General features: G+C 40.1%; 1 protein-coding gene across 6 annotated transcripts in view; it reads right to left on the bottom strand.

The window, feature by feature from the left end:
- Positions 1 to 27,915, bottom strand: part of tns1a (tensin 1a) — a 110,386-nt gene that overhangs the window by 68,999 nt on the left and 13,472 nt on the right. For 5 of the 6 annotated variants that reach the window (XR_005610228.1, XM_039606673.1, XM_039606675.1 and 2 more), the window contains exons 2-3: positions 23,123 to 23,237; positions 20,092 to 20,129 (exon numbers count right to left, since the gene is read on the bottom strand). Coding sequence is in view for 4 of the 6 variants with exons in the window: in XM_039606673.1 (XP_039462607.1) it covers positions 20,092 to 20,129; positions 23,123 to 23,237 (153 nt within the window). In the remaining 2 variants the exon portion in view is untranslated. Of the gene's footprint in view, positions 1 to 5,815; positions 6,196 to 20,091; positions 20,130 to 23,122; positions 23,238 to 27,915 lie in introns of those variants that run through there. The other variant, XM_039606677.1, reaches the window with a different exon arrangement.

The raw sequence follows: 27,915 nt of genomic DNA, 5'->3' as shown, positions 1-27,915 counted from the left end.
GCTGTTTTTGTAATGCCTGAGAAATGAAGCCCGTTTATCTGATCATTTCTCTTTATCGATGCATCTTCTGCAGCGCATCACCTACACTGGAAAATTCCTTGCAACTGGACGATTTCAAGGGATTCATGCTATGCTGTAGTTGTTATCATATTTTCACCCCACCCAGAATGTACATTATCTTAAAAAGACCGTAACTCATTGTCCATTGTTGTACTCATGTCCAAGCAAAGAGCATTCTTTGGCCTTTGCACAAGTTTCTTCAATCGCCTTCCAGCGACTGGGTAGTTACAAAGCACCAGACCACAAAGAACTCTCCAACAGCAAGATAGAGTCAAAGTGGGTTTAGTCTCTTAAAACAGGGAGCTTATAATCACATCAAGTCAAGAGGGGTGTCTGGGAAGCTACTGAACTAGAACAAGGAGTCAACTGAGCCACTGGGGGACCCTCTGCAATCCCACCACAGCTAAGACGTCTTACTGGGGGGTGAACAGAGGTTAAGGTGGGCTGTTGAATTACAAAAGTCAAACATCTCAGATGAGACTTGACACCTTCATGGTGCTGCCATTCTCTTCCTAGATCTCCTTTTGCCTCATACCAATAGAGTGGCAAATGCAGTAATGATTTCAGAAAAGTGTTGCTCAAGGAGGATTTATATGGGAATGTAGAACCTGGAATATCAAAGAAAGACTCTCAAACCCAATCCACCGAGCTGAATCATCGTATAATGAGTAAACACGTAGCACTCCGAGCAGGAAAGTGATGAGCTGTTTTTCATTCGGTTTGACAAACTTCAAACAGGCTGGAACAAGCATCCTCTGATAAGAGGAAGAGGAAGAGAGGAAGAATAAGGGCAGGATTATACTTGCTTGCAGATGTGCCCAAAGACAGCTGCAGCTAAGTAGTTCTTATTACACCACTTTTACATTTTTCACATCCGTCATAACTCATTAAACATCAGGAACTTTAGATGCCCAAGTGCCGTCCATTTTGTTGGACCATGTGGATGTGTCTTTGCAGACTGCTCCAGGATAAATACTGCACATTAGGGATCTGTACAAGTAATCAGGCACATGACTAAATGTTGCTGCTCTTGCTACTCAGCACCAGAAAATAGCAGTGAGTTAAATTACTTATTCATGTTTTCTTAATGTACTGATAGTTAACTTTTGGATCTAAAAAGTTAATTTGTCAAGTATTTCTAGTTGAGCCTGCAGCCCTGTCAGTTGGTGCATCTCCTCTTTTTCTCCATAGTAACAGAACAAAGTAAAAAGGAAGACAAATGACAGCCCCAGAAACCAGTGCAGTTCTTCAGTACTACTGAAAAATCATGGTTGTTCGTAAGCTCACTGTCATGGTTATACTTGGTCTCAACCTAAAATATACAAGCAGATATTTCTGTCTTAGCGACTTAAAATAACTACATGGTGGAACGCAAGGAAAGCATGCTAACTGCTACCACTGCTAACGTTAGCCACCACAAACCAATCTGTGCTCAATGACATACACAGTGGAGCATTTAAAATATGTTTTGCTTATAAAAGACAGCGATTTAAAAGATTTTAAATCATTCTTAATTACACACAGAGTAATTTTACAGACATTGTTTAACCTCATCTATTACACTGTGCTCAGTATGTAGTGTTTCTTATTTTCACTCTTAAACTTGACTCTTCAGCCTTTTTATTTTCCTACCATTTCATCAACTAGGATCTTTTCCACTGCAAATGCATCCTCCAAATAGACTCCAGGTCTAAATAGTCTAAGGTAAGGTTTCTTATCACTTGTAGATACCCTGGACAAATACTCAACACAGTAACAACTAATGGGAAGCTGCACAGGTGTCTAACATGATTGCAGTATAACACTGGCCACTAATTTACTCAGCACCTTTTGCATCCTTTGTTTCACCTTTTTCATTTTTCATTACTCTTACTTTTTGACTCTCTTAACTTGGAGCTGCTGTGTTTTGTCTTTTTTTTGCCCTTTTGCCTCTCCGATTGAGGGATAATGACTGTGATCTTGGTTCATCTACTTCATCCTAAGTGATGGCAGAAAGCATGCTTTTGCCACTGTGAATAAATCATCTCATTGGCTCCAATAAATCAGCCTGCCATGGGTCTGACCACATTCAAAATTCCTCAAGCACTCGTTCTGCCCACACAAGAGTCACTGCCGCATTGATGGCAGTTTGCCTGAGAAACTAAATTCTTCACTTTCCAAACGGGGGCCAAATAAGGACTGGAGCTCAAACAGGCCTTTTGGAGGGATTTATACATCGGCTGGGTTTCTGTTTTACTTGGAGGCCTAATAAATCCGCTGAGTCCTGTGATGCTGGAGTGCATGTTCCTGCTTTCCCGGTTTGACATTTTGACATAATGGCAAGTGTGTAATGCTCCATGTTCAACTGGGTGGCACTGTGTTGCTGGCAGCGGCTTGCTGGCAGCACTGAACGTCGTCTGTGGTTAAATAATATCTGAAAGGAGACTTAAATCAAACTGTAGTAAAATAATGGCAAAATAAAGGAATCGCTGCTGCCAAAGAGAATACTGCATGGGAATAATTTGCCACTAAAATGCTCTCCATCACTTATAAGAGCCATTGCATCAAAGTCATGATTCAATATCCTTTAAAATGGAAAATCCACTCTGTAAACATGGTATTTTGACTGAGCTGTTCGGTGGATATCTAAATTTGGAAAAGGACATTTTGAAAACCTTCAGTCTGGGGTGAACAGCTTCAGAGAGAATCCAAACAGGATGGAAAAGGGTGGTGTGTACATAGAACGTCTAAATAATTGTTTTTGCAAAGTAAAAGACGCTATTCACCAGCTGTTTTGTACTCCATCAATGCCTGATAGCATCGCACAAACATGAGCTTCCATGAAAACCATCCTGTGATGGTTGAACAAACGATCAGACCGTGACAGGATGAAAACACGAAATCCACCAAGCGACAACTTTCCATTTTTTTTCATGCCAAATCCACTGTTTAAATCTCGTGAATAACAAAAGAAAAAGATTTTTTTTCTTTTTACACAAGAACAAAATCACTACCACATGGCTAACACACCATAAGTAAGCGTAAAACTTGTCCAACAAGCGTAAGTGTTAGCGTCGACCCTAAATGGTTCAGACAAAGTTTACCACAACACGCAGGAGGTTATTTACGATATCCATCTCACTGGATTGCCTTCACCAGAGAAGGCACTGCATTATTTCACCTCGAAACCAAGATGCTGATGTTATGTTTGAGGCCTGAGCGGATGAGCAAGAGGCCAAAGACCATGGATCGCCGAGGAAGCAGCTATTTGATCATGGTCAACCCACAGTGAGTGGCTTGGCTACATCACCCTTTTGTACGGTTATAACCCAATCACTGCAAGCTGCAGACGACAAAATATCCCATTAAACATAGCAGTGATGAATATCAGATGTGCAATTGTGGTTCACTTTGGACACAGGTTGAAAACCTCCAACTCTCAAAGCCCGTCTTGGAGTTTTACGCACAGGGGGTATGATCGCACATCATAAAGGTTAGGTCATTTGATCGCGGCTTCAGTAGTGGGAGAGGTTTCATTTCATTTGGCACAGATTTAATAACATGCAATAACACTTCAAAGACGGAGCTTCTGTGGAGGTCGAAAACAATCATGTTTTCATCATTAGTGGATTGCACCAGTGTTGGAGCGTGCAAATGTGCCTGTTCCGGACACCATTCGCCTATCACTTCCTGTTTAATTAAGGGTGGCTGCAGGATACCGTTTAACCACTAATGGCACAGTGAAGCAAGAATAAAGAAACAACGCCAAGCCAAAATCAATGATATACATGCAGAAAAATGCAATGAAATATAGGCTTACTGGAAGAATTGGTGAACACTCCTTTGCTATAAATTAGGCCTCAGTTTATGCATCTGTCTGCACTCTCCTTACAGAGTAAATCTCAAAGTAGATTGTTTGTGTTTTCTGGTAGTGAAATTTCCTTTTAATCTAAACTTGCTTTTGGGTTTTCCTCTCTAGCCCCTCACTTATTGACAGAAGTAAGCGAGCATGCCGAGTCGCCGCTATTTTAGCCACGTCCTCTTGTGGGATTACATGTTAAATGCCATCCTCTCTGGTCACTACTGCTTTTATAATACTTCCCAGCACATACTTGAGAGCTGATGCATCACAGTGGTTCTACCAGGCACACTTACTTTCTGTGTAGAAGCCTAGTGGATAACATCTTCGATCTAGAAAACAACTCTGATGCATGACATAGGAAAATAAAGGCTGTACCTGCACAGAAATTTGAGAGGAATTTGTAGTTGGGGAAAAAAAGCTCGGTGATATCCATGAAAGTTTCAGTTCTCTGATAAGTCAAAACATGAATTCAGAGATAAACCTAATGGGAATACAGACTTTCCAGACGTCTCAGTCTTATACCGTATGCTTAATAAAATTTAGGACGATTAGGGCAAGAGAACGAAAGCAGAAAGACATTTCCCTTTGAGACTTATGACCAATTTAAAGGGGCAATTAACTTTAGATCAAATTGACACATTTGTGTTCTGGACAGTAGTGCCATTTATCCATCTATTCACTCCATTGTTTTAGTACCAGTGGCCCAGCTTTGGTTACATCAGTTATAGAAATGGTACATGCCTTTCGATGTCCTAGGGGTTGGTATGACCCACTTGGCAAACAAGCCAAAGGGCTCATTTTGAACCGAAGCCAACAGAAGGGTGAAAGTGTTTAAAAAAACACCCAGAAGCAACGTCTTTTCCAAATATAACTACCTAGTTATGTCACAATTCTTATAGATAGAGTGTAGCTTGCTACCAGCTGTCATGAATAGATCCCTGCTTATTTTGTATTTAATTAGTTGCTTTGAGCTCCACAAAGCAAGTGCCTTTAAAGTTTTACTATCTTCAAGAGAAGGCAGATATCTCTTCAGTTAATATCTACCAAAATAATTTAGGTGGATATATAGTACGCCAAGCTTGATCTGATTTTTGGGTCAACTTCCCCTTTTATTGGTGCAATCACAGGGCAAGAACACGATACATGCAATGTGATGTAATGTATTGAAATAGATTTCAATAAGTTCTCATGAAAAATGATTTATAGTCTAAAAAGTGTTTAACTTTAACCATTTATCTCTTTTGTTAGTCTCTTTAAGCCTCAGCAACATCCTGACCACCTATGTTTAACTGCCATGTTAGCTCAAGGTCAGAGGTGAATGACTACCATCACTCTGCATCCTCACTCAACGAAAGATAAATAAAGAGAAGAAAACTGAAGGAAAAAAGGGAACTGTTACTTTTCTGCAAAGGTTCTACCTAAGAACTGCTCTGTTTTGCTCTTGCATTACCACAGAAGATGCAGGTCATGCTGAGAGAGAAAACACGTGTTCACCCTCCTGCGTTGCTCCCTGACTTTGCTGCTACAAATCTCCGCTTGTCCAGTCATAAAAAGGTTCCTGAGCCCCCCCCCCCCAAGATTGCAACTTACATGAACTCTGCCTGTCCCACTTCCCATGGGACCAACTTTCCCATGAGCGTGTGGGAGAGTAGCCTACATCCAAAACATACAGAGAAAGTCAGCTTTAACTGAAATAACATCCAAAAACATCCCTCTTGCTTGTAGATACATAACCCGGCAACTGCAGCAGTTTTTTTACGAGTTTAGAGAAACAATCTTCATCTCAAGACCTTTTAAGCCACAAAAGAAATAATTTTATAACCCAACAAACTTGCTAAACACACCATTTATTCGAATTGCAGACCAAGTACATTGCAAATGAATCAGTCTGTGCATCTTAAAGTCTGCTCTTACCTGCGCACTGGTGCCACTTTTTCTCACGCTCTCTCTTCTCTCCCCCTCTGCCTTGTTTCTACCTTTGCATTCTCCCTGCCCTCAGACCCCCCCCTCTCTAGGAGAGAGAGAGAGGGCAACAGAGGGAGTACCAAATACAGACACTTTCCTCCTCCAAACGCGTGCCAGAACTGCTACTGAACTCGATTCTGTGTATATGAGTGCTCACATGTGGATGTCTGTGCAGCTTGGACTGGACCAGGATACACTCTTTATACTGCTGGCTTTGATTCCTCTTTTCAACTGCCAAGAAATGTTGAAACACGCTATATAAGGCCAAGAGAGTGGCTTGGGGCTCCTTATGATTCCGGTACCCAAAACGAGAGAGCAAAAGACGTCTGGGGGCAGACAGTAACTGTATCCCTCTGTATCCCTCCCTCTGCTCACCCACTGCTACAGCCTATCTCTCACTCTCTCTCTCTCTTTCCTCCTCCCTCCTGTTCCTCATAGACTCTCTGTAGCTGCTGACACATGCTTGACAGAGACTGAGAGGCAGAGCGGGAAGAAGAGAAAGAGTAACTTTCCTGGGGTTTTTTTGCACTGCAGAAAACTCTCATCAGTTCACATTCATCAGTATTAATTGATATTACTATAAAAACCAATATGTCAATACTATTAAAACATTTCTTGTGTTGCTTTCGTTATGACCATACCTTTATACGAACCATTACTTTATCATTGTTTGGTATCTCACTGATGTCATGATCCTGGCTTTTTGAAAAAGCAATTGGGGTTTGGGATTCCTTTCTTTTAAAAAAAAAAAATGGGTTTATTTATTATTAAATAAAATTTTCTTAATCCTGGGTTTTGGTTTCAGTAAATCAGTTTCAGTTAGTTATTTGCTTAGGCGTTAGTTTGTATAGGGTTTTGTTATTTCTTAGCATTCCCTTCTGTGTCAAGTTTGTATGTCAATGTCACTGTTTCAGTGTTCATTACTTCCTGTTTTATTTTTGCTAGTCTGCTGTGATGTTTGCCTTGTTTGATTTTGCTTCCTCTTGTCTCATTAGTTAGATTTTGTTCACCTGTGTCATGTTTTCACCAGCTGTGTCTTCTGCAATTAGGGAGGAGCTGTGTCCTCTCTAATTACCTTGTGTGCATTTGAACCCTCAGTTTTTCGCAGTTCCTTGTTCTGTTGCACTGATTGCACTGTGTGTCTACCTGAAAGCTTTATTCATCACTGGAGTTTCTGTTTCTGCCGTTTGGGATTTTTCCCTTGCCTAAATAAAAGTTAGTTTATTGTTTATTAAGTCTGCCTTCAAGTCTATATTTTGGGTCCAGATTTTCTAATAAACATGACAACTGACTACTTTGAGGTCAATGTGTGCAGTACTGAAGTAGTAACCCTTTGCTCTGTAAAACAGACGGAGCTTACATGTTTAATTTGAATATACTTTTCCCACATAGCAAACTTGGTATGGCCCAGATCTGGCCCACACAATGTGCTTACACATGGCCCACATACCGCAAAGAATGACGGCCCTTTGGTGGTCCAGACCTGGTTTGCCAGAGGTGGCCCACACATGGGCCAGCACAAGGCCAGTTGCAGACACACTGGTGGTCCTGTGCTGGCCCATGTGTGGATTACCTCTGGCAAACTGGGCCACCAAAGGGCCGTCATTCTTTGCGGTATGTGGGCCATCTGAAAGTGGTGTGCAGCCACGGGCCAGTTCTAGACACACTGCTGGCCCTGTGCTGGCCCAGAACAGTTTCAGCTCTGGCCCCAGATGTCAGCCTAATGTGTACCTTAATCAAGCCATGTAATAACAACATGTGCCAGAACATGCAAAACAGTGCAAAAGTAACATGTCGAACCACTAACCTTGCGATCAGTAGGTGACCTGCTCTACTGCCTGAGCTACAGCCACCAACTGGCAAAGATGAGTAAACCGTTACTAGGTTTTAGATAAAGTGTACACTCACAAACCTGTCAAACCTGCATTTGAAACATTGGCTACCATAGCAGTATAGTATTGCAACATGGCATTTGGGTCTTCTAACTAAAATAGGAAAATAGGAACATAAATAGGAACATAAATAGTGCCATCATTGCCAGACCTGGCCCACATCTAGTTGACATACACCCTGCCATGACACCAGTTAGTCAGAAGTGCCAGCTTGATGCCAGATCCGGGCCGGAACCTGTTTTCTATGGGCCTGGGCCACATAAACCAAACCACAATCGAGCCAGATATGGCATGCCATCACATAGACAGTGCCATCTATGCCAGGCCTGGCCCATACCTGGATGACATACGTCTTATCATGCCAGAAGTCAGCCAGCAGTGCCGGCTTGATACCAGATCCGGGCCAGACCTGCTTGCTATGTGGGTTGTTTTATTTTCTTTGACTTCTGAATTTGTTGTAGGGCAAAAGGCAGATACAACCTGGACAGGGCTAACACAGAGAGACAGATCACACTCACTTTCACATCTAGAGGCATTTTAGAATTGCAAATTAATCTAACCCATACACGGACTGTGGGTGGAAGCTGAGAGTACCTGAGGAGAACCCACGGAAGCCCCGGGAGAACATGCAAACTCCAGTGCAAGGCGCCTGGCCAGCCGGTGGTTTCAAAGGCAACAGTGCTAACCACTGCACCATCATGCTGCCTGAAAATGCACAAATAGTATGCAAACAGAACATTTTTCACTCTGACTTGAAAAAAAGTTACAGTTGTACTTTTGCCTATAAAAATGCGCAGACATGCACACTGACTCCAGAGCAAAGAAACATAAGGTCAACAAACAGGCCATCTCAAGATCCTTCTGTTCTAAAATACTTGTAGAAAAATATTTGGCTGACTCCTTTGGGGTTTCAAGCTCATGGGATGAACTTAGCTCTTGACCTCCAGACAAGGAATAGTAAATTGGGCCATCAGTCATCTGCTAGCGCCCGGTTATTAAACCGTCTGTACCATTTGTCTGCCAACGCTATCTCCCAACTACTGCGCTGCATCTATACTGCTGAAGGGTGTTGCTATGGAGACATGCTGTGATGGCTCTTTGATGTGACGCGTTTGCACCAGGGAAACAGAGTAGCTTCTGTGAGGGCTGCTGAGGAATGAGGAGGCTTGGCTCTGGCAACTTTGTGCATGTGTGTGTCTCATCACTTTCTCTCTGCCTCACCTCTGCTACCTCTCTCTCTCTCTCTCACTTTCATGCTTGGCTGGATGCTCTCTTTTCCATACCAACATTCTTGTACACTCCTCATCCCTGCTTCTATGCACGTCTTACTGTGTTTTTGGTCTTGCTCCACTTTCTCCCTTTTGGGAGATAAAGCAGATAAAAGAGGAGAACCTTAGAAGGAAAAAGCCTGTACAACAACACTACTAAAAGGAGCCATGAAAGGCTGTTCTGTGCTAAATTTGAAAAAGTGAATTTGAGGTCACTTATTACCAGCGTTAGTGCAATAGCTGATATATCCTTTTTCACCTTGTACATCAGTGCATGAGTGTTTGTGTCAAGGAAAAATGCAATCTTGGAGACAGGTTGATTTAGTGCGAAGAACGACAAAGTTGCTTTTGAATACTTTTAAAATGTCTTTCTTTGGAAAGTTTTTGTCTACACAGTGGCATTGCAGCTTTGCAAGATGAAGTAATGGAACATCTACATATAGCCATGCAGTTAAGATCAAAATAAGGCTTGTTTTGAGTCTGTTAAAAGAGACAGAATTCATAGCTTTCAGCATCCATCTATCCATCCATTTTCTTCTGCTTATCCATGGTCACTGTTTGAGTTCTGTCTCCTCACCCCTCCCAGTTCAGGCGCTTAATCCTACCTGCAGTGGATGCTATAGGACAAACATGCTTTACTTAGCCAAGAGAGACCAAAAATATTAAATTTAGACTGTACCCCATAACACCGGCCAGCATGTTTCTACTACTGCTTGAATCAGATTTGGATTCGCCTTTTTGTGGAAAGTTGTCAATCTGCTGTTTACCTCAGCTGTCAATGCTGGATGAGAAGTGTCCACCTTTTATTTGCTCTGCAAGAGGCTGTAAAACTTTGTGAAAGTAGTCTGATCCTGGTCAGTGAGTCAGAGAAGCTTGCTTCTGATTCATCACAGCATTGCTTAGGTGAGCTGTCATTAAGCACTGTTTGTGTTACTTTTACTTACTGACAACTTCTGTTAGCTGCTGTTCGCCAGTTCTAGTAAAACTAACAGATATGGTTCGCAGTGGCAACTGAAATGGACTGAACTTCTGGCCAAACTGTTACATCACTCTGTATTAGGTTTAGATTAAATATGTGGTGACATCCTATCTTCTTTATGAATCTGAGCTGAGATCTTTTTTTATAGTGTTCTTTCATTAGTTATGTATTTCTATGAAACAAAGACATAAAATACTCCACATAATAAGAAGAATTGCAAAAACATGCTTCTTACAAGCCCAGGAAAACTAGCATTTGTAAGCAGTGGCTTTCAGGAATACTTCTCAGGAGTAAGGCCACACCATTTAGCATGTAGCTGATCATTTGTGACTTTCAGAGACATAATTTTGAAGTATTCTAAAGTTTTAACAAACATGAAACAAACTTGGTGTCATTTTGTTTGGTTGTATGCTTCACAGTTATTGTAGTCTTGTGTGTGGAGCACAGCTGGGCCATATACAAATTGAATGAGAAGTTCCCTCTCTATAATTATTTTTGCAAACAATTAATACAGAAGCAAAGGAAGTAAGCTGAAACAATAGGAAAAGGTGAAACTTCCTGTAGAAAACCTGTTTGTATTTGTTTCCTTTTCCCCGCTACCTCTTCTCCTGTTTTTCCATTGGTGCATACTTCTTAGCATTTATTTAGAAGAAGACTACAGCGAGTTATGGACCCTTCAAGAGCAAGTATTACATTTTATGGTTCTGTGTTGTGTCACAGGTTGCATGTGCAAGCATAATGGGACTTAATTTGGAGGAAATGTTTCCATGTTTGTGGATAAAATAAATATTTAAATTAGCAAGAATGCTAACCCTGTGGCTCTTTTATGCCTGGCTACTGTCTAGCTGTTAGTCAGTGTAGCTACAAAGGTTACACGGTAGGTATTAGCTAATGCAAAAGTAGTTAAACTGAAATGGTTTTAACGGTTCTATGCAAATGTAGCCAAAGCTTACAGAGAAGCAAGAGTGTTTCCGTGAGTCAATCTGAATTTCTGAACTGCAGACAAACACACACTTTCTAAGTTACATAAATAGCGCCAAGTTTTACAGGAGGTGATAAAACGGGGTTCTAACCATGCGTCTTATGACATTAAAGAGCTTCTGTGTTGCATTTTATAGACCATGTCATTTGCCAGAGGTCTAATTACAGGACTCTCCCAGTTTTCACACATCCACACATGTTAGGATGTGGATTAAAATGTTTGGATGCCAGGATTATAAGCTGAGACCTCAAAAACCCTTGACCTCAAAATTCTTCACTAGCTTTTGTTAGGCTTAACTGATGTAGGAATGCACATCCATAGACTCTTGCAAACTGTGCTTAAAGGACATTGGTTTTTTGTCTATGTAAAAGTATCTTTCCGTTGCGGATAAAGATCCTGAGAGCTTTCTGATATCAGTTTAAAGTTTTGCTCTGAAATGCTGCCTATGTTATGTAAGCTCAGGCTGACTGACATGGATTTCTTGCCAGAAGAGATGAAATGGGACTGTCGAAGTCTCCTCACTGCAGTTATATCCCAAGATTTTCTTTCACATGACAAAGGAGAGATTAGAGTTCCTAAAAATAGCGACTGGATTGCCAGATCTTCTGCCAAACCTGAACAGCTTTAAGACAAGGCTGCACTTTCAAAGCTTGGGCCTGTTAACCAGAAGCCAAGTATCTTCTTCTTACCCTATTTCAGACAGAATAAATGAAAAATTATAAATAGGGCATATGTGGCTGAGAAACTAGCGACAAAAGATGAATACATGAACCAGAATATGCTTGTTTAGTTTTAAAATTGCCTCATTATTTTATTCTTTGAATGCCATCATGACTCATTTCCTCGACATTCTGTTTTACCCTTGCTGCAGCTCCAGAATCTGTGAACATCTACAACTACAGGAAAAGCCTGATTGCTAGAGCACATTGTTCAGCTTCAGCTGATAGCAGCGATAAGTGAACAACAAAAATTTGCTGTTGCCTGGCATGGACAGGCTGGATGGTGGCGGTTAGAGATTGTATCTACCTGCAGAGTATCCCAAAAAGTAGCGTAGCATTTTCAGTGGGATAAAACGCTACATCCAGATAAACAGAATCAACTTTTTGGGATCTTTACCTAGATGATTGAGCATGTATAAAGATACATGTAGAGTAACTGCATTAACAGCAGAAAACTGTCCTCAGAATAGTATCCCTATAATATTGAGATAATGTTTGCTATGAAATAATATCCCCCAAAACAACTTAACTTTAGGTGGGCATTTTTTTTTCTTTTTTAGTCTCATTTACATTTATGACATCTGTAGTCTTGCCCATATTCTCTAAATTTAAGGCAACATAATAGTCCATCCATCTACTTTCCTCTGCTTATCTAGTTCACTTCAATTCAGTTTTATTCATATAGCAACAATTCACAAGAATCAACTCAATGTGCTTTATATTGTAAGGTAAAGACCCAACGATAATATAAAGTCAGAAAAAAACCCTATGAACAAGCACTTGGCGACAGTGGGAAGGAAAATCTCCCTTTTAACAGGAAGAAACCTCCAGCAGAACCAGGCTCAGGGAGTTTGTTTCTACGCAAACTATTGTATTTAATCATTAGCAACTATCAAAATAGTGAGTGATAGAAGGTGAGTGAAAAAGAAACACAGTCCATTCACGGTCTACATTCAAACCTAAAGTCAAGTTAAAATCACCATGTCTTCCGACTCCACACCAGATCGGCCCCAGTTGGCTGGTGGAACAGAACAGTGCTAGCCATCGCACTACTGTGCAGCTCCAATTACGAAGCCTTTTTGAAATAGAGTTTACCTTAAAACTACAAGTACTAATGGCACTATTTCAAGACTTTTATTAGATGTGGGGAAGTCAGAAACATGACAGCCAGTTTGGTGTTGACTCTATAGCTATACTGTGCCTGTAGGTTGATGCTTAGCAACCCTAACACAATGGAATTCCCTTTCTGCCAATTTAGAAATCCATCAGCTAGTCTAATGGGTGACCGTGGCTGGTCGTTGTGTCCTTGGGCAAGACACTTTACCGCCTACTGGTGTTGGCCAGAGGGGCTGATGGCGTGATATGGCAGCCTCACTTCTGTCAGTCTGCCCCAGGGCAGCTGTGGCTACAACTGTAGCTTGCCTCCACCAGTGTGTGAGAGTGAATGAATAGTGGAATTAAAAATAGTGGGTGCTTTGAAAAGCGCTATATAAATGCAATCCATTATTATTAATGATTCAGACTCTATTATTTTTCAGCAGTTTTGGTGGACTTAGCAGCTCTCTGGGCCAAGAATTCAAATCCCATTTTCTATTTACAAAGGCGGCTACATTAAATAACGCTAATAGATGATGCTAATCAAAAGCTAGTCAGCTGCCTTTTGGCATTTCAGCAAACACAATACTCTTTTTTTTACTTCACATTGACTGATGTCAAAGATTGGTCAATCAACTCAGATTATAACCAGACCATAAAGGTTCCGATACCAAAAAGTTTGTTCCTAGCCTACAGAATGTGCATGTTCACATGCAGATATCTGTTTATAGAGATTATCTTTCTGTGCATATTTTGAATGTTTTACTGCTTGACAAACCAGAGATTTCCTAGTACTTCAAGGTTTTTCAAACAAATTTGTCTTGCGGCTTAGGTAGAATTGCAGCAGTAAATATGTCAGACAGGACCACATGAATTTAGTACAGAAAAAAGACACAAACGGGTAAACAGAATTTTATAAAGCACTCTCCAACATTGTTGTTTATATGAGAAATATTCAAACTTCTTGTACTTTCTTCGTCCAACCCCTTCCCATCATTCCTCTCTGCCCTCACCTTTCCCTGCCAAACCTCGCCCTGTGTCTTCCAACCCGCCAGCCCATCGAACAACACAAACCACTGCAAGAGCATTCGAGGAGGCTCCTCCAAGACATGGCAGGGATAAATCATGAGGAATAATGAGGGCTTGTTTCCATGGAGGGTGAGCGAGAACAGAGAGCTTACAGATGCTGTGCTGTCCAGTCATCAAAACAAGACAAACACGCATGTACTCAAGCGGAGAGATGATATGCTACTGGGTGGATCTGTTTGCATAATTCTGTTGCACTGATGCCAGACTGAACTGAGAGGGAGTGATTTACATCCTAAAAGAATTAAGCCAACTGAAAAAGTCCTTTAAAAACTTTGAAAATGCAGTATTAGCAGGCTGGCAAGTCCTTGAAACATAGGTACATACTACTTCCATAAATATAGTTTAAGTCCACACAGTAGACACTTTATTAGGTACACCTGTTCAACTGCTCGGTAATTCAAATATCTAATGAGCACATCATATGGCTGCAATGTGTGTAGGCATGTAGACACAGTCAGGACCACCCGGTGAACCTTGTGAATCAGAATGGGGAGGAAAGATGACTTTGAACGCAACATGGTTGTTAGTGCCAGATGGTCTGGACTGAGTATTTGTGGACTCTCCTGATCTACTGATTTTCCCACACAACCATCTCTACGTTTTACAGAGAACGATCTGAAAAAGAGAAAATATCAGATGAGTTCTCTGTGGAAAATTGCCTTGTTGATGCCACAGATCAGAGCCAGACTCCTTTGAGCTGAGAGTGAGGCAACAGTACTTTTAAATGGCCACTCGTCATAATTGAGGAATACAGAAGAGCATCTCTGAATGCACAACACATTGACTCTAGAAGCAGATGCAGCAGAACGTCACATCATGTGCTGCTCCTTCCAACTATGAACAGGAAAATGAGGCTACAGTTCACCAAAGACACACAACAGAGGTTTGGCCCGGTCTGATGAATCTCGATTTCTTTTGCGAGGTGAATCTTAAAACCCAGAATAAACAAACAGATTAAAATACTGATACTAGCGTGAGATAGACAGTATTTTACCATTTATGACATATTTTGACTTCTAGTTTGATAAAGATAAAAAAAATAAAGGCGTTGGAAATTTTGTGTCTATTTTGGCAAGTAGGGGCAGGAATCACAGAGTTACTTAAAGTATGATATTTTCAGAATACATTGGTAGTATGGTGGTATTATAATCCCGTGATTATGGGATATAACCTTATATGTGTACAGCCAAAGACAAAAAATACTCCTAAAGGCAAATAAGCACATCAGGTGTTACTTCTATATAAAGTAATTTACATTACTAGTAAAGTATTGCATGTATGTCTTAAAATGAAATTGAATGAATGAAACTTTATCACTAATGTAAGGAAGTGACATAGGATATATTGCTGTACTGATATTATGCCCCACTCCAAACAAAGGTCCACAGCAATGGCTAATCAAGTGTCAACCACCTATTTGTCTAAAACTAATGGGATGTATTAATTTATATTTATTCTTATTATTACTTTTTTACATTTTGCTTCACACATTTTTTGCAACTTCACAAATTATGACCTCGCAACGGCTTTTTTTAAAACTTCTGAATAAGCGGTGACAATAGTGGGATATGTGCAGTCCCAAGAGCAGAAAGTGGCAAAGCACACGAGAACGGCAAAAAGTGCCAGATAACCAAAAATTGATAAAATAAATAAACAAACAACAAGTGATAGCGTTTGGAAAGTAACTTTGTTGTTTTCAAGAAGTGTTTGGATGCACTAATTTGTTGTCAGTGACAATAAAGATAAACAGTGAAGAACTTTGTAACTGTTTTTCAAAGTGCTATACAAATATTATTATTGTCATTATTATTAATACTCTCATTTATCAGGTGGTCACAAACACTACTCCAAATTAAGAATATTAAATTCTTAAACATTGTTTATCTGAAGCTCAGCTTGAAAGAGAGAGAGAGAGGTATGAGGAATCAACACAGGAGTCTTCTGTCTAACAGAGAGCCTCTGTTTGCAACACTCAGCCTAGGTGTCCTGACAGACTTTAGGCAAAATGCCAGCCACTGTCCAAACAAGTCTCCTCATCAACATAGGTGCAATACTGGCAGATAGAAGCCTGTGGAGTTTGTCTTCTGTGTGCTGTGGAGCATCCTCAGGGCTCTAATAACAGACATCCACATCGAGATGACTGCGGTCAAACAGAAAGAACGGAAAGAAAAACAGAACATGAAAAGGAGCCAGAAACTATTAGCTGCCTTCATCAAGGCACATTAGTGGATGTCTGTCTTTTGCATGTTTATACTGACATTTTCATAAGCTTTAAAAGTTAATGACTGAACTGCATGTGGTTACTGACTTTCAACATTTAGCAGAATTAGGCTAATTGCTTCACTGACAACAAGATTACAGAGGTGTTTGCAAAATGGTTTATGGACGTTATGGAAGAGCCCACTGACAAAACATTTTCACTACTATGTATTTCCTTATGTTTTGTGATAAAAATTATAAAAGGCAAAAACAGAGTTTGTACAATTGTAATTAGTTTGAAAGTCAATACTTTATTCTTCAGCACAGTCTGAACTCTCTTAGGCAGCTTTCTCATCATGTCTTTAAGTAGTCTTCAGGAATAGTTCTCCAGGCTTCTTGAAGGACATTCAAAGCTCTTCTTTGGATGTTTCTGCCTTTTGTTCTGTTCTCTGTCAACATGATCCCACACTGCTTCAGTAATGTTAAGGTCCGGGCTCTGGGGAGGCCAATCCATGACTGATGGTTTTCCACTGTGTGTTTTTCTATCCAGGTATGATTTGGCACTGCATTGGCAGTGTGTTTGGGATCATTGTCGTGCTGAAAAAGAAAGCTGTTTCCAATCCGATGTTTTCCAGATGGTATTGTACGGTGGATCAAAAATCTGATGGTACTTTTCTGAGTTCATAATTCATCAATTTTGACAAGATCTCCAACACCACTGACTGAAATGCTGCCCAAACCGTATCAGAGAGCCCACCATGTTTTACAGATGGCTGTAGACACTTATATTTCTCTCTTGATCTCCTCCAAACACACAATGATTTGAACAGATTTAAAAAACTTGGATTAATCACTCCATCAGATCTTTTGTCACTTATTTTCAATACAGTTCTTGTGTAGTTGTCATAACTCCGCCTTTTCTCCCAGTTTCCTTCCTTTAAGAATTGCTTCGTGATGGCCACCCTTCCACTGAGACCATTTCCGGTGAGGCTTTATTAAACAGTAGATGATCAGCTGAAGGTCCACATGAATCTCTCAGGTCCTGTATCAGGTCTTTGCTGGATTTTTCCTTGTTTCTTAAGGACACAACTTTCTGAATACTGTTAATCTGTTGCAAATTGTATTTTTAAACCTGACACTTCTTTGGCCCTCCGCTTGTCCTCAATTTTTTTTAAGGATATCTTGATTACAATATGCCAGGTTTTTGACATACCACTGGTTCATATCTTGAGTTAGGAGCCTTTTTATGCTTCAGTGATTCACAGGTCAGTGTTAAGTGCCTTTACAAACAAAAAACATTTGTCTAAAAATGGTCAGGTACAAGGACTGTTAAACTTGTATGTCATTATATAATCACCACACTTTTGTCCTTCTCGTCCTATGCAGCAGGCACTAACATAGATTATGCAAATATTGTCTCATAGCATATGTTAAAACAATTACCATCATCACACCCTCATAAAAATCAGTATAGGTGCCATTAAAATACTATAAAAACACAGAAATGCTTCATAAACCCAAATGAAAAACCCTTAAAACATTCAAACAACTGTCATTCAATGCCCTGGGTAGTGTTTGGCATATAAAAGGGAAGCTGTGGCGAATTAAAATAATAAACACATAAAATGAAATCAGTGCAGCGCTGCAGTTATCTTCATGTCTGGTGAACTGCAAACTGTTGGCAACAAACCTCATTGTGCTTCATGACAAATTTACTGCTCAAGGTCAGCGAAGAGGCGGCCCAAAGAGTTGCCTAAATTCACATTCGTATTTGCACAAATCGTAACCGCACTTTTACAACCTGAAACAATGAGCATGGCGCTGGCATATTTGTGTCCTGTTTGTTTTTGTTCAAGGGTCATTTCCCTGGATAAAGCCAACACAAATGTTGCTCCCAAGTAAATCAATATTGGCATTTGCACATTAACGCAACTCCAATTTTCATCCAGATTTACAATTTCCCTCCATCTACAGTCCTTCCCCTTCTGACACGCAAACCTACTCTCTTCTCAAAACATTTCCTGTCGGCTGTCTGTCACCACCAGAACGAATGACTCATGACGCTATCCTGATTATTCCCCAAATTGCCACCACAAATGACTTTGCCCGGTTTTAGAGGTATTTGGCAGATTTCTCCGCGGATGTTTTGGGAACACATAACTTTTGTTCCTATAGTAATATTTGGGTAGACGAATGGCTTGAGGGGAGGTTTTTCGGGGAGAGGAGTTATGAACTGGAGAGGAGAATAAAGGAGAGGAGAGACATTTCAACATTTCTCCCCACCAGTCACAACTAAAACCACTAAGTATACAGCCTTGTTACACTCTTCCCCTCCACCCTTTCCCTTGCTTCTCATTCACTCATTCCTCCGCTCCTTCCTTTTCATTTGCTCTCCCTCTTTTTTCTTTTTTTTTTTTGTTACCGCTGATTGGGATCAAATGTGGTGAGTGGAACTGTGAGGAATAAGTCAGTCAAGAGGCAGAAATGAAGCCTTACATGGCGTATTTGCCCCCAAGTAGTTCTTCTTTTGTACAATTCTTCTTCTTTTTTTTTTGCACATGTATTTGAAGTCACTGATCCACCACAATATTAAAAACCACTGACAAGTGAAGCGAATAAAACTGATCATCTTGTTACAAGACAATGTTCTGCTGGGAAACCTTGGGTTTTGGCATTCATGTGGATGTCACGATGATATGTACCACCAAGCAAGACAATACGCCTCACGACACTTCAAAATATACTCAGTGACAGCTCGAGGAACACAACAAATATACCCAAATTATGATCCCAATTCAATAGCACTATCAAAATCCAATCCCAGTAGGGCCCCAAAACTAATCCAAAGGAGCTGAAGACCATGATTCCAAAGTCCTCGTACAGGATACCCCGAGAGGTCCAATCTCCATGCCCCAAATGGTCAAAGTTATTTTGTTAGCAATAAATAGTTATTGCTGATTATGGTACAAGATAAAGCCACTATACTAATAATAATGCTTCATGCATAGCTGGTAAGTATCAGCAGTTTCTGAATGATGAGGTGTAATTGAAGTGAAATTAGGGGTTGATCTGAGTGGGCGATCATTTACAGTGAAAAATAATTGTGGGAAAACGAAACAAAACCACACAAAAAACAGAGGGCTGCCAAGTACAAATGAGGCGACGAAATCAAAAGATTTTTTAAGCATATAAAATTGTTTTAAATTAAATTTAAACTGATAAAGTTATTTGTGTAAGAGCATGTCACATGCTACTCAAAAGTAATCAGAATCATGATTCTTTTTATTCTCTGTGTTGAATCAAGCAGCCAAAATCTTAAATGATTAAAAAACTGAACCATCGGATGCACCAAAATAATCTAAACAAAAGTGTTAGTATTAATTTACAAAATATGGCAAATTGATATTTCTTCTTGTCTTTGTATTTATCTACTCCCTTATTTATTTTGCCTTTTGTGTAATTTTGTATTTCATGGATTCAATTATTCATTTTCAACCTGTGCTGATGATTTCAGCAGTTTTGGTCCTCCGTAGATGACCGTGTACGCACTATAACCCACACCATTACACAAGAAATCTAAGTGGGGATGTGCACTTGCATGAAGTTTATTAGCCAGTGCGCTGCTCTGGATGACGTCACACTGCAGTCTGAGGCAGGCAGGTTAAAGCTTTTTTGCTGGACGGTGCATTTTTCCATGCAGTGCTAAAATTGATTTAAACAGCCTGAAAAAACCCATAAATGGGCTTCGCTTAACATTTGCAATAGTGCTTCAAGAGAAAAAAAAACTGTGTAGAAAAGCAACTTTTAAATTCCTGCTATTCCCAATGCAATGACCACGGTCACAGTTTATCTGCTGTATGTGTGGTGCATTGTATGTGCTTGTACAATAAGTAAAAATATGTGTACTTCTATACAGTAATATGGTGTGACAAAGACTAGAATGCACAATGAAGACATCAGTCTCATCAGTAACAAAAGAAGACGGAGATGATCGTGTCTTACCTTCACTTCACATTTCTTGTGGCAGGACAGCCGGCACGCTGAAATAAAAGAGGCAGCATTAAGTGCAGTTGTTGATTTACACCCACAGGAGCAAAAACCATTAACAAACGTAAAGAGATTAATGGATGTTTCCTTTCACATAGATCACAAAATGAAGCTGAAAGCAGCAACTGTGGATGTGTGTGCAGTATTGGAAAACAATTAAAGTGCTTAGATGGTGTGGAGAGTTTAGAATTGCAGCGCTGTACTGCTGAATGCACTGAAACTGAAATAAGGTCAGCGCCATCCCTGATGCCAACATGCTGTGGTGCTGCCCTCAAGTGGTCACATAAAGCAAACATCCATCCATCAGTTTGCATTTCACTACCTTAATGTTTCAGGCAAAAGGTGAAACATTGATGCAAAAATCAATAGCAAATGCAAGGCAAAGTGATTGAAATGAACACAGAATGTTGATTAAACAGTGATAAATTGGACTTTTAATGCATGTTATACACTGTTAATGGGTCACACTTGAATTAAGGTGGTACAAGTCTCCCCAGCACTCCCCCCCCCACCCCCAAAAACAAAGCAAAACAAAACATTTAGATATATATTTACATTTTTAAATCTCTGGCAGGTGAATGGAAGAAAGCAATATAGTAGTAACAGTCTGTAATCAAATTTTATTCATTTATTAATGCAAATTTGTCTTTTTGCATGTTTGAAGCAAACACTCTTTATGAAAGATGGCCAGAAGTTTCAGGTCAGAAAGGTTAAGCCTTTGCGCAGAAACCTTAAAGCTGCATTCTTTTTAACTACCAGGAGGGGGCGAATCCTCTATTTGCAAACAGGTTGTATATAGGTATATGAGGAAATAAACCTTCTTCTTTATGGATTTATGACAGCAGCAAACACTTTGAAGATATGCTTAGGATTCCAATCACTACTTTGAAGTGTTACTGATTACAACATGATGCTTATTTTACAAAACAAAGTCCTATTTAGGGTAAAATAGCTACACAGGATGGCAGGGCTTGCTTTATGACTTTGCTTAATATAACTTTGTTTCCATTTTTAGTCAAAGTCAAAGTCAAATTTATTTATATAGCACATTTAAAACAACAAATGTTGACCAAGGTGCTGTGCAATTAAGATAATCAAAAGAAATAAAAACATAGGGAGACATGATAAATGTTAAGAATAAGAATCATAACACTGGAAGATTTGAGAAAGAAATAAGATAAATAAAAGAAATACAAACTCATTCTGATTTAAAAGCCAAGGAATAAAACTGGGTTTTCAGACGGGTTTTAAAAGTGTCCAATGTTGGGGAGGTCCTGACCTGAAGGGGCAGTTTGTTCCACAGTTTAGGAGCAGTTACAGCAAAGGCCCGATCTCAGGACAGCCAGGAGCAATTGATCCGCAGACCTCAGTGATCTTGCAGGAGTGTACCAATTTAAAAGATCGGAAAGGTATGAGGGTGCTAACCCGTGCAATGCCTTAAAAACAAATGGCTAACTGATGACAGACTAACACCAGAGTAAAGACTATTACAGTAGTGGAGGCGAGATGAAATGAAGGCATGGACAGCTCTCTCAAAGTCTCTAAAACAGAGAAATGGCTTCACTTTAGCAAAGTTTAGCACTTTTTATGTCTTTCGTTTGCTAATGTCTCATTCTTTGACATTCAAAGGGCCTCCCTGAGAGTTTTTCAGCTGATTTTAAAGCAATGTATCTGGACGATTGCACAGCACATTGTCTTATTGTCACATCTAATCCTTTGGCTACAATAACCTCTAGCAATGTGCTGCATAGCAACCCTTCCTGGTAACTGTAAAGGACAACAAGGATTCTTAGATAACTATAATTGTCCAGGTGCTTGTGAACATATAGTACACTATAGGCTCTAGTTTAACAGGACAGAAAGTACAATAAATAAAAGCGTATGCCTTCTTTTCTTCTTCTTTACCCATATCTATCACCCAGTGTCGTTGCTACCCAAATTTCTCACTCTTCACCCTAGCTCTGCCCCCCCTCCCCTACCACTCATCCCTTTCCCCCTCTTATCTAGGCTAATGCAGCAGCAGCAGCAGCCATGCTAATTTTAACACCAAATCCTCAGCCAAAGCCCTATACAAGCCCATTCCCCTACTGCTGGGCTTTTCTCCCCGTTTGTCATCTGGCCTCGGCTAAAGACACTCTGTTTGTACTGTAGTTCAAAAATGGGGAGAGCAAGGGAAAGAGTGCAAAGACAGATAGAGGGAGACCAGAGAAAAAGAAACAGAGCAAATGTGAGGCTGCCTGGGAGTCTTCTAATGTTAATTTCCCCTGGACTTTTCTTGGAGTGACAATAAAACCTTTAGTACTTCTAAAATTAGACTCAAAAACATGTGACTGGATCGTTGAGGAAGAGGGGGAGGCAGGGGCTCAAAGGCAAGAGGGAGAGAAAGCAAAGCTAAAACAGTAGACCAATGCATACATAAACAGAGGGTACAGTGTAAACAAAATGGAAGTGTATATCTAAAATAGACTTGGGGAGAAAACACATTCAAATACAAATAAAACTTTCTCTTAAACCTTTCTTTAATGTAAATCTAAATGGCTTAAATTATGCTAGAATCAAGTTTTAGCTTAACTGTGCAGCAGTTCTCAGAGAGAAAATGCTTTCTTGATGCTAGAGGTCTGAGGAAAATGGCCAAAATGCTTCGAGCTGACAGGGAGGCAACAGTAACTCAAATAACACTGTTACAACCAAGGGATGCAGAACACGCTGAACTCAGCAGCAGAAGACCATGTTTATAATAATGTTTCTCAAAGTAAAATTGGGTCAAAACTCTGATATACATCTATTTTGTGCCACTTCCAGGTTGCAGAAGCAGCAAGTCTAAGGAACATAGAGGCAGTTGTTATAAAATGGAATGTTTACATTTATAAATGAATCTCACCCTCAGCCATTCTGGGAACCCAACCCCTGCCTGGTCACAATTCACTCGGTCTACTGTCTTACGTCTGCTCAGATCAACTTTAAAGCCAAGATGCTAGACACCCACCTTTGCAGATGAGGCCTTCCTTGGTGATGGCCTGCTTGCATATATCACAACTCTTGGCCTTCTTGAATGGCTTCAGCTTAAAGGTGTGAGTGTGGACGCCCTCCAGCTCGTCGGGCTGCGGGAAGAAGAGGAAACAAGATCAGGAGTGCGTTGCTACAAATCGATGGAAGCAGATCCAAAGCCAATCAAAACACATTCGATACATTTGGCTGCACGTGAGAGTTTGACCTCAACTTTTGATGATTTTTGGTTTCAGCAGAGCTGTTTCATTGTGTCTTTGTTATACTGAATGGGAGGGTTAATGTCCGAAACAGTGATGCAACTCAAACAAATAAGTCATTTTTCTACCTTAAAAGGCCCTAAAGACTGTTGCGCGCAAATAAGTGCACTCACACTGACACACACACACAGAGACAGACACAGCCCACCCAACAGCATAGGATGTTTTCACTTTGAAGTTCTCTAATTAAATGACTAATTAATGATGGAGTGAAAAAAAGGCCTTACAGCAGCCAGCAACCTAAAAAACTCTAGGAATGATGCTTGCCTGTGTGTGTGTGTGCAGTATTGTTTGCAAGTGTGTGTCCGGGGCTTCATTTCAGAGCAGCCTGAGGACACAACAGCTCTAGAAACTGTGCAAAGCAGTGAAGAAGAAAAATCAAAAATATTGTTATACGCATGCTGATGATGATGAAGAAGAAGAAGATGGGGTTGCAGCTGCTGCGAGCATGTTGCTCATGACCAGGATAACAACTTGGAGGATCCCAAAAGACCCTTGCAAAATTAATTCCATGACTTGTGTAATTTATTCCTGACATGCAATGACATCTCGAACGCTGTGTTAAAATGTGGGTTTCTCTCCAAACAGCTGCACATTACTCAGAGTTGATCTGATTAGTCTGTCCTGCAGCTTGGAAAATGCACTCAACGCACGAGTTTTTCCTTTGAAGGAAACCAGACGATGAACGCTTCAAAATGTGCTCAGAATAGACGAGTTGGTTTAGGTTTCTGAATGTTTTAGGCCTATATTTTCTTTCTGACTTGCTTATGTGGTTTGATCTGGTTTTATTTTATCATACAAAGGTCTGTGGGTTGCTTTGATGCAGTTACCCCAGTTCGTAGGGCCAAAAAGACAACAGGCAAATCCCAGATCTCTTCTTTTGTCATTTCATCATGTGACATCATCACTCGGAGTTGCACTTAAAGCAAACACCCTGCTAGATCTCCCTCTTTCCCTGTTGTCCAGAGCCCACTTTTCCTAACAGCCCCCTCTGTGAGTCATAATAATGATGCCATTTCCTTTGTGTATTTGTGCAGCTGGCCCGGTCTGGGTTGGGCTCGGCTGGACTGTAAATCTGAGTTTGCGTTATTGAAAACAGTATTTTATATACACCTCCCTCCAGATATCACCTTGAAAGGATGCATGAATGAGTCAATGAATTAAGACATTCCTCAAACATTCCCACGAATATAAATCATTCCGAGGGCTTTGGAATATTCATTTCTGGTGAAAGGAGAAATCAAGCTTTCTTAAGGTGACCTGGTCTACACCTGCAAACATAGTTTTTTCTTTTTAACAGATTAACAGTTTAACTGATTATCTTATTCAACACAGGCAACATTGCTGCCACATCATGTTGTGCAAGTTGCTCACTGTAAATAGATCACTGATCACTTCTCCTATAGAGAAGTTTTAAGCTTTCATGCTTTCTGTGTCTTTCTTTAAGTAGATAAACAAGCTAATTGTTTCTACTTGCACCAGTTTGTGTTGACGTCTAAAGGTAAGTCTGTAATTCTGTAGTAGCACACAGTAATTAATTTAGTTTGCAGAGCACCAATGATGAGGAGCTGTTTGGAGGAGGGGAGGTTCTGGTACAAAGAGTAGCTCAGAGCAGCTTATTTAAAATGCACAGGAAATGCATGTGCACATGTCCACAGTGCTCATGAAATTTACTCATTACCACTCACAGATTGTGGTCCATCTCTAAACCAAAGAACAAGTGACGTCTTACTTAGAACCACTAGACAACAGATAGCTCTTAGTGCTACCTACAGCATAACCTTCTACCACAAGTACTGTTTAAAATGCAGTGCTGTGGAACAGACTAGAGATAACCTTCATTTTTTAAGATTTTGCAAGTAAAATCGGGAAAATGGGGATCAATTTATGAAAAATGTGCAAATATACAAGGAAATGTCTAATAAGCTTTGAATGAGTTTAAAAGTCAATATTTAAGTAGTCTTCAGGAATAGTTCTCCAGGCTTCTTGAAGGACATTCAAAGCTCTTCTTTGGATGTTTCTGCCTTTTGTTCTGTTCTCTGTCAACATGATCCCACACTGCTTCAATAATGTTGAGGTCCGGGCTCTGGGGAGGCCAATCCATGACTGATAGTGCTCCACTGTGTGTTTTTCTATCCAGGTATGATTTTACAGTATCTCTCTTTTCCCCTTCCTTAAGAAGACTTCTTGATGGCCACCTATCAGTTGAGACTATTTCTGATGAGTCTTCAGTGAACAGTAGATGGATTACCTGAAGAGCCAGATGAATATCTCAAAATCTGTGTCAAGCCTTTGCTGGATTTAGACCTGCCACTTTTTTGTCCTTCATTTCCTTAAATTTTTAAGGACACACTCCACAGAGTGAAGTAGAATAGAATAGAATAGAATAGAATAGAATAGAATAGAATAGAATAGAATAGAATAGAATAGCCCTGGACCTGTCTGTGCCTCCTGAAGTCCATTATGAGCTCTTTTGTTTTAATGAAGTCAGGCTTCATGTTGTTGTCCAAGCACCATCCTCAATCAGCGAGTCGGACTGATTGAGGCTGGTTAGTGAAGAAGTCTTTAATCCAAGAGCAGGTGGCAGGGGGGATCTGAAGGTGGTCCAGTTTGGTAGTACAAAGACTAGACTCAAAATCAGCAAAAGAAAAAAAGCCAGTGTCCAAAGAAACACTTTAAAAGAACTTCAGTAAGCCTGAAGAACTATTGATGGAGACCACTTTAAAAAAAAGTAAAAGAAAGTCTGGCTTCTTGGCAGAAAAATATAAAAACAAGTGGAGGCTCAAGACTTTTGCACATTATTATAGCTCACTGCTTTTTCTGCTACCATTGCTAATTTTAATCACTTCGACTACAACTAGACCTACTACATCTTCAAAGGACTGTAGGTATGATGAGGCTCACTGATGAAAGCTGCACTAAGTCGTGTAATCCTTTGCTTCATCATCTTTGAGCTCATTTTCTTGTTGCTTTCCAAAGCTCCCTGGCCTTTTTTCCCCTCCTCCATGTGCTGCAGTCAATTTGGCTCAAAGCTTTTTTCAAAAGTGTGTTTCTCAGCGTTTTCGCTTCCATATCTCCCTAAATCTTAATGGCTTTTGTCACACTGTGACACTCTCGCTATAAGCTCCAAAGAGGAATCCTGGCTGACCTTGGCTGGCCAGCAGCACACACAGCATATTAGAACAGGTAACTTCAAACAAACAATATGCTACATGCATGGTGATAATTCATGTAAAAAATTAATTATGAACCACTGCAACATCTATCTCTCGAACGACCTTGTTTCTTCCATTTGTTTGTTAATCTGCTCAACAGCAGCAGCTCAGATTGAAACAGAGGCAGACTAAACATTGAATCCATATATACTGATTAATGGAGACTGCTGTGTTAACATGTCTAGCTCTACAGCAGAAATAAATATGTTTACAGCATGCTACAAAACCAGTTTCTGTCTCTATAACTTAAAGCCTATTAAGTTAATTTAGTTTTAAGTTATTATTAAAACTGTAATGTAATTTTTTAATATAAAAACTTACTCATTTTAACTTTATTAAGACTGAACTTACACTATACAACATAAGGGGTGAAGCTTTGAGAGATGAGTAGCTGTAGCCACTCTCTGTTAGATAGCGCCTTAGCTAATTTGTGTCAGTGGGCTGTGATTGTGGTGTTGGTCACTTTTGGAACATTTTCAATGCAAAATATGTGGCTCGCTGTGCGGTTAGCAGTAATAAGACCACAGAAAAAGGGTGAGCTTTGAGTTTTGGTGAGTGACATTCAAGCATGGTTTTTTTGTATGTTACTTAGCAACAACCCATCGACTATGCTATGTCCGACTATGGGCTATGCATGTTGAAAATTAAAACCAGAAATTTTCTAGGACCAAATATTACATCCCCTACCTATAAATAATACCAATTCATGTGACAAAATCTGTTTATAGTAGGTTTAGCAGATTTCTGTGTGTATGAAATTCACCCCTAGGGTTACTATGTATGTATTGTATGTATTCTTAATTTTATCATCTCTAAAACAAAAACATCACAGTGGGCCAGATGCTAAAATGGAGTCTTTGACACATGAGTCTACTAACCAATAGGGTTGCCATGTGGACACTTTTCTCTCTTTTGCCTGCCTTTGATGTGTTTTTGGAATAAAGAAAATGAAAAGTAGACCAAATACTGGGATACCACTAATTATCTGAAAGACATTCAGAATAAACATGAGAGCAAACACCTGCTTAAGACTGGCATTTTTTGCAGCGTGGCCCTCGCTGAGTTTATAAATAGCCTTTAAAGCTCCACAGTCTCGATGTTAAAGATGACCTGGCAGAAAGCTGGCGGCTAAACCAATCAGACGCAACCAGCTGTGTCACAGTCAGGTGCCATGGTTACCTGGCTGCCACAGCAACTGGGGTCAACATGTCCTGTCACACAATGATGGATGAGCTGGGGGAGAAAAAACATACAACCACAAGTTTACACACACACACACACACACACACACACACACA

This window comes from Oreochromis aureus, linkage group 23, assembly GCF_013358895.1.
Source record: "Oreochromis aureus strain Israel breed Guangdong linkage group 23, ZZ_aureus, whole genome shotgun sequence".
NCBI lineage: Eukaryota > Metazoa > Chordata > Actinopteri > Cichliformes > Cichlidae > Oreochromis > Oreochromis aureus.
The sequence above is the reverse complement of the archived record's forward strand: the minus strand, read 5'-3'. Positions and strand labels throughout refer to the sequence as shown.